This window comes from Engraulis encrasicolus, unplaced genomic scaffold, assembly GCF_034702125.1.
Source record: "Engraulis encrasicolus isolate BLACKSEA-1 unplaced genomic scaffold, IST_EnEncr_1.0 scaffold_38_np1212, whole genome shotgun sequence".
NCBI classification, from domain to species: Eukaryota; Metazoa; Chordata; class Actinopteri; order Clupeiformes; family Engraulidae; genus Engraulis; species Engraulis encrasicolus.
The window spans coordinates 482002-489501 of record NW_026945687.1 but is presented as its reverse complement, the minus strand read 5'-3'; the positions used below and the strand labels follow the sequence as shown (position 1 = coordinate 489501).

Sequence of the window (7500 nt, the reverse complement as noted above, 5' to 3'; positions counted from 1 at the left end):
TAATGTAGGGTAGTGTAGTAGTGTAATGTAGGGTAGTGTAATGTAGTGTAATGTAGTGTAGTGTAGTGTAGTGTAGTGTAGTGTAGTGTAATGTGTAGTGTAGTGTAGTGTAGTGTAGTGTAGTGTAGTGTAGTGTAGTGTAGTGTAGTGTAGTGTCGTGTGTCATTGTAATGTAGTGTAATGTAATGTAATGTAGTGTCTGACTGCACTATGTCTTCCCGTCCTCTAGGGGAGCTCTAAAGTTCCAGACCAACACAGACAGCCACACCCCTGGATGCCGACCGGCCAATCACAGCCAGAGCCTGAACAGCTCCACCAATCAGCAGCCATGGCAACAGCAGACGCCCCTCTGTGCAGAGGAGCCTCGCTTCCAGTCGCACTCACCAGAGGTCTGTGTGTGTGTGTGTGTGTGTGTGTGTGTGTGTGTGTGTGTGTGTGTGTGTGTGTGTGTGTGTGTGTGTGTGTGTGTGTGTGTGTGTGTGTGTGTGTGTGTGTGTGCGTGCGTCAGTGTGAGTGTGTGTGTGTGTGTGTGTCTGTGTGTGTGTGTGTGTGTGTGTGTGTGTGTGTGTGTGTGCGTGCGTCAGTGTGAGTGTGTGTGTGTGTGTGTGTGTGAGTGTGTGTGCGTGCGTGCGCGTGAGTGTGTGTGTGTGTGTGTGTGTGTGTGCGTGAGTGTGAGTGTGTGTGTGAGTCAGGGGCGGTTCCAGACATTTATTCTTGGGGTGGCAAAGTGTATTTCAGGGGGGCATGTTCCTACACTAAGGGAAAATTATAAACGCTATATAATCGACACACACACACTTACGTATGTGATGCAGTGAATCCCTTAAAGTGAAACACAGCAACCTAAAGTTCTATGTCTGAAATGATGTCAAGCATTAAGGCTATTGGTCATAATCAGGGCTCTTAATTGGAGTGGCAAATCATATTTCTGGGGGGGCAAATGCCACCCCCTGCCACCCCTTAGAACCGCCCCTGGTGTGTGTGTGTGTGTGTGTGTGTGTGTGTGTGTGTGTGTGTAATGTCGTTCTGTTTACGATACGAAAGTTCGGGAGAAGCGTAATGAAATTTGACAGGTCCAAATTAACACCTGCTCTGTATTCCCTGCTCGTCTGTCATTCGTCCAATTCTTGCGTGGTAGTACAGGTGGCGTACCAACCCACCTGAATCTCATTCCCTTCAATTATCAACACTGTATTTATTCCCCACTCACCTGCTCCTAGTCAGAAACTCGCTTTCTCGTTCGCACCCTACATCCGCCCCTGTCGCCCCCTATCTTCATCTTCTCGATCTTTTTATCCGGGAGTCCGCCCTCGAGCCTCTTTGGTTCCGTTCGCTCTCCCAATAACCGGCCAGGGGGTGTCCGCTCAGAGCTCACACATATTCGCGGGCGTGGGTATTGCCCGAGCTCTCAGTTGGAGCCCCATACTCCCGAGCCCATGCATCGGCTTTTAATCAAAACCAGGATTCGGGCTCGGCAGTAATTTCAGCACCATGGCCAGTGACCTTGCCCAACGCGCTATTTTCGCTATTCGCTTTTAACTCATGTTCCTCGAGTGCAGTGGTCTAGCGACCCCGTATAGCACTTTCATGATCGCTTCATGACGATCACGAGAAGCCCGTTCTCCAGCGAGAACGAAGATGTATGCATATGTAACCCTTTGAAGCGCACTCCCGCGTTCGCCTGCCGGCTCTGGCACCTCTGCTCGCCCTCTGCGTTGTGTTACTGTTGTTAGTGGTGGCGGACAGGAGGCACAGTCGGTTGGGGAAAACACTCAGACGGACACGGAAGGGGTTCGGGATCGATGGGTTGGTTTTAATGATGAATTCAAGAGGGTTAACAGGATCTATAGGGTTGATTGACAAGACTCGCATCAGTTTTCAAACGCTAAAAACACATTACTGTAAGATGCTAACACATTTTCATACAAACTCCCATTGACGTTAGCATTCATTTTCATTCATACTGGATCGTTAAAAATACAAAAAAATACAAGCGCTACATTCACAAATCACTCAGCTTCTAAGAGCTTAATATTCCAACATATAAAGTAGCTCAACAAAACGAACTTTCAATGGTTCATATTTCACGTATTTCATACTTTAGATCTGAGGAAAAAGTTTGTTGCTTACCTATAGGGTTGATTGACAAGACTAAGGGAAATGGCGAACGAACTACAAACAAGTGTCAACCCTACGGGAAAACAGAAGGGCCAAAAGGCGATTCCAAAATATAAAACTCCTAGCGAAACATTGTCAAACAGCGACACCTAGTGGCGCAGCTTTAACACCAACATACACTTACTCAATACCTTACACATACATAGGCTACTGAATTCTAATTTCAGATAGCGCACTTATGAACTAGTGGTGTGCATTGGCCCTGCCCTCACAATTCGATTCGATTCCGATTCAGGAGGTTTCGATTCGATTCGATTGAATTATACAATGCATTATGCATTACATTTCTACAGAAAGCAAAGCAAATGTTTCATCAGTCATGATACAAGTAGTCAGATACTGAGCAACATTTTATTGCCTGTTTTCAGTATCAGTCTTTTTTTTTTTTTGAAATTCATTTGCTCCCAAAATATTCACGGTAAAGTAAAATTTGCCGCATCGATTATGGAACTCACCGCATTGAATTGAGTTGTCCATACTCCGCATTAAATTGCATTGCATTGCTGACACCACTGTGTACTGTGCTGAGTGTGTGTATTGTAGAGATGTACAGGGTCCAAGATCCGGTTCCGGATCCAGCAGGATAATAGGGCTTTTCAGACTATCCGGTTCCGGACCCGTCAGGATAATAGGGCTTTTCAGACTATCCGGTTCCGGATCCGGCAGGATAATAGGGTTTTTCACAGGATCCGGATCCGGACCCGTCAGGATAATAGGGTTTTTCAGACTATCCGGATCCGGCAGGATAATAGGGTTTTTCAGACTATCCGGTTCCGGACCCGTCAGGATAATAGGGCTTTTCAGACTATCCGGTTCCGGACCCGTCAGGATAATAGGGTTTTTCAGACTATCCGGTTCCGGACCCGTCAGGATAATAGGGTTTTTCAGACTATCCGGTTCCGGATCCGGCAGGATAATAGGGCTTTTCAGACTATCCGGTTCCGGACCCGTCAGGATAATAGGGTTTTTCACAGTATCCGGGTCCGGCAGGATCTTAAGCAGTGGATCCAGTATCCGGCAGTTACCTAAAAATCAGGATCTGGGGCATCTCTAGTTTTTACGTAGCCTAGGCTTTTCAGTCAGTCTTTCACAACCCCAATCGCTGCATGGAGTGAAAGCCCTTTGGAAGCGGCCGTTGAAGGCAGTGTGGCAGTAAGCCAATGAGTAGTAAAATAGCTTGCGCCAACGTAATAAAAAGGGCCCACGTGTGCAAGTCTTTCAACCCTTTCGTAGGATCCGGTATCCGGTTCCGGATCCGGCAGGATCTTAAGCAATGGATCCGGTATCTTTGGTGTATTGTATCAAGTGTGTGTGTGTGTGTGTGTGTGTGTGTGTGTGTGTGTGTGTGTGTGTGTGTGTGTGTGTGTGTGTGTGTGTGTGTATTGTATTGATACGTGTGTGTGTGTATGTGTGTGTGTGTTTTAGACCTGGTTGTGGGTGTTGGTTCCCCTGTGTGTGTACTGTACGGAGCGCGCGTGTATATTGTATTGTGTGTGTGTGTGTGTGTGTGTGTGTGTGTGTGTGTGTGTGTGTGTGTGTGTGTGTGTGTGTGTGTGTGTGTGTGTGTGTGTGTGTGTGTGTGTGTGTGTGTGTGTGTGTGTGTGTGTGTGTGTTTTAGACCTGGCTCTGGGTGTTGGTTCCCCTGTGTGTGTACACCATTAAGTGTGTGTGTATATTGTATTGTGTGTGTGTGTGTGTGTGTGTTTTAGACCTGGCTCTGGGTGCTGGTTCCCCTATGTGTGTACTGTGCGGAGCGCGTGTGTATATTGCATTGTGTGTGTGTGTGTGTGTGTGTGTTTTAGACCTGGCTCTGGGTGCTGGTTCCCCTATGTGTGTACTGTGCGGAGCGCGTGTGTCGCTTCGTGCGTAGTAGAACACCCGTCACCATCACCATGGTTACACGCCACCCCTGTGATGTCATCGAACTGCACATGCTCAAACCAGGCTTCAAGGCCAGACCAGGACAGGTGAGACGTGGGCATGTGTGTGTGTGTGTGTGTGTGTTTGGGCATGTGTGTGTGTGTGTGTGTGTGTGTGTGTGTGTGTGTGTGTGTGTGTGTGTGTGTGTGTGTGTGTGTGTGTGTGTGTGTGTGCGTGCGTGCCTGTGTGTGTGTGTGTGTGTGTGTGTGTGTGTGTGTGTGTGTGTGTGTGTGTGTGTGTGTGTGTGTGTGTGTGTGCGTGCGTGCCTGTGTGTGTGTGTGTGTGTGTGTGCGTGCGTGCCTGTGTGTGTGTGTGTGTGTGTGTGTGTGTGTGCGTGTGTGATGTTACAATACCTACATTATCACCAGAAAGTGAAATTAAAAGTTCATGGTGCAAGTACAGTTACAACACTAGCACTTTAACAACCATGGTGTAAGTTAAACACTAGTCAGCTGATCGTAAAACAAGTACAGTTGTAGTTCTGCTGGCTACTGAGACAAGTTAGCCGTGTTACTGTAGAACTTTAACTTTTGCTTCCACTCTTGACACCTCTGCCAAGGCTGAGGCCATACAGCTGATTGAAATATTTGTCTTCTTTTGGAAACACTTTATTTTAGGGACAGGCCTACATCTATTAGCACTAATACATACAATGTGCCTGTATCAGTAACTTGTAAGGCATGTACAAAGCAGAATCAAACATTTGTTAGGCATGTATTCGCAAATGTCTTGTTCATGCACAATAAGGGATTTATTACCAATTTAACCTTAGTAAGGACCTAGTAGGCCTTAGCGTTTGCTTAGTTGCATGCCTTACAAGTTACTTATGCAGGCATTAACATTGTATGTATTAGTGCTAATAAATGTATCCCTAAAATAAAGTGTTGCCTTTCTTTTTAACTGTCCCATGTTTCTTGTTAAGTTTCTTGTCAGACTTTGAACTTGTTCTGTCTTGAGTTGAGTTGCTGTTAGAGATGTCCGATAATATCGGCCCACCTATATTATCTGCCTGATAATACATAACAATGTAATATCGGTCAATATCGGTATCGGATTTGTGACCTATCAAAACCGATATAATAATTCTTGCATTACTGTACACTTTCTATTTTGCCCAGACTATGTTAATATTTGGAAAGCTTTGTTGCATTCGAGAATGTATCTAGTGGGACGTTACAATAAAATTAAGCATATTTTGTTCCACAACTGGAGATGTGTAATGTTACCTAAATTTTGTTTTGAGGAAAAATAACTCACATATATCGACATCGGTATCGGCCGATATCGGAATCGAAAATTGAGAGTTGGACAATATCGGCATATCGGATATCGGCAAAAAAAGCCAATATCGGACATCTCTAGTTGATGTACATCGTCCTACAGTGTCAAAGTTCATAGAGGTGCGTTGGGGTGTGCTGTGGGTTGAAGTTGTTATTTGTTGTTATTTGTTCTTTTTGTTGTTGTGCTTCAGGATATCCTCTTAAACTGTGTGTGTGTGTGTGTGTGTGTGTGTGTGTGTGTGTGTGTGTGTGTGTGTGTGTGTGTGTGTGTGTGTGTGTGTGTGTGTGTGCGTGTGTGCGTGCGTGCGTGCGTGCGTGTGTGTGTTTGACCTGTGCCTGTGTGTGTGTGTGTGTGTGTGTGTGTGTGTGTGTGTGTGTGTGTGTGTGTGTGTGTGTGTGTGTGTGTGTGTGTGTGTGTGTGTGTGTGTGTGTGTGTGTGTGTGTGTGTGTGTGTGTGTGTGTGTGTTGTAGTATGTCCTCTTAAACTGTCCGAGTGTGTCCTCCTTTGAAAACCATCCCTTCACCCTGACCATGGTGAGTCACACACACACACGCATACACACACACACACACACACGCATACACACACACACGGGCACGTACGCACACACACACATGCACGTATCGGCGCCGGGAGTATAAGACAGGAACTTTGGGCAGACTGTCCTACCTTACACACAAAGTTCTAGTTGTAAACACACTCTTTATACATCTGTATCCCCCCCACACACACACACCTCCCCACCAGTGTTCACGCTAGAATTCTTACTGGCCGGACAAGTGGCCGGCTGTATTGCAGAATACCGGACATTTAGAATAACCTATATAACATATAGCCAAACACACACTCCCTATTGGGTCAAAGCGGGTAGTAAATTGGTCTTTTCTACCTGCAAAACTCAAATTTCACTAGCATTTGGCCAGTTGGCGGGTGTTTAAGAGCCAGATGCTTGTAGGCTATACACGGGGAGCAAACGCACTCTTTCACACACCCGAGAGCTCGAACGAACTGAAAGGGAAAAAAGCAGCGCAGCCAACGTGCTGCACGCATAAGCCTATCTAGCCAGGTTATCGACTGAAAACATTGTGTTTTATTAGCAAACCCAAAGAGGATTTCCCTACTCAAATTGGGTAACGAGGTGATGACTATAATGGTTGAGCAACTGTACGACGCTACTGAAATTTGAACTGTATTGCGCTGTGTTCCTGCGCTGTCAAGCTCTCAAAACGCTCTATAGGCCTATAGCCTATGTGGGCGTGTGGGTTACATCCACTAGTCATTTTGGCCGGTGATGAAAAAATGATAAAGCTCTGCATGCACTTTTACTGGGACTTCTCATGAGCACATTTTTCTCTGGAATTTTTAATTTGACCCTCGACTGTAGCCTATAGCCTTGGAGATCCACCACCATTTTTCAGCAGAGGTAAAAGTGAAAGTGATTCGATGCGATGCTGCGCATGTCATCGCATTGAGTCCCAGGCTTGACTTCGCAACTGGGCATGAAACGGTTTTGCAAGTGCAGTGCCCTTTGTGTTCACTGATAAAATAGAAAAAAAACGGAATTGTTCCTCGACAGCCAGCGTGAGTCAAGTGATTGGGAAGCAACGTGGTTGGGGATAACGCCGGGTGGGGGACGAGAGCGCAAGCAACACTATTGCGTGCTGTTTATGACACGTTCATTTTACATAGGCTATTCATAATTATTTTCAGATTTGTTCAGTTTCATTATACTGGTCTTTTGTAACAATCATTATTTAAAATGAGCTAATATTATTTACTGATTAATTGTAGTCATTTTTTGTCTGCCATTTTGTACGGTCACATTTTATTTTGCCGGTCATTCCTGATCCAAAACGGCCAATGTCCGGCCACAGCCGGCTGACGTGAACACTGCTCCCCTCACAGTCCCTTTGGCAGTATTTTCAGGGCCTTCCTTAGAAATGTAAATGTCCTGGTGATAGTTAAAAGCCACTGTCAGTTTCAGATGGTAATGATCAAGCCTAGAGACTAAGAAAGGGTGTGTCTTCTGTCTTCACATGTTAATTTCTTCAAGCTACAGCACAACCATAATTTTAAAGCTAAAACTAGTAAATATGTACTTTAAATTAAAAAAAATTACGA

At 45.5% G+C, this 7500-nt stretch overlaps 1 protein-coding gene across 1 annotated transcript in view; it reads left to right on the top strand.

The window, feature by feature from the left end:
* The window catches only part of LOC134443893 (NADPH oxidase 4), a 42848-nt gene that overhangs the window by 21487 nt on the left and 13861 nt on the right, over positions 1 to 7500 (top strand). Inside the window, exons 9-11 of the mRNA XM_063193425.1 lie at positions 230 to 389; positions 3981 to 4145; positions 5850 to 5912. Coding sequence (XP_063049495.1) covers positions 230 to 389; positions 3981 to 4145; positions 5850 to 5912 — 388 coding nt within the window. The remainder of the gene's footprint in view (positions 1 to 229; positions 390 to 3980; positions 4146 to 5849; positions 5913 to 7500) is intronic.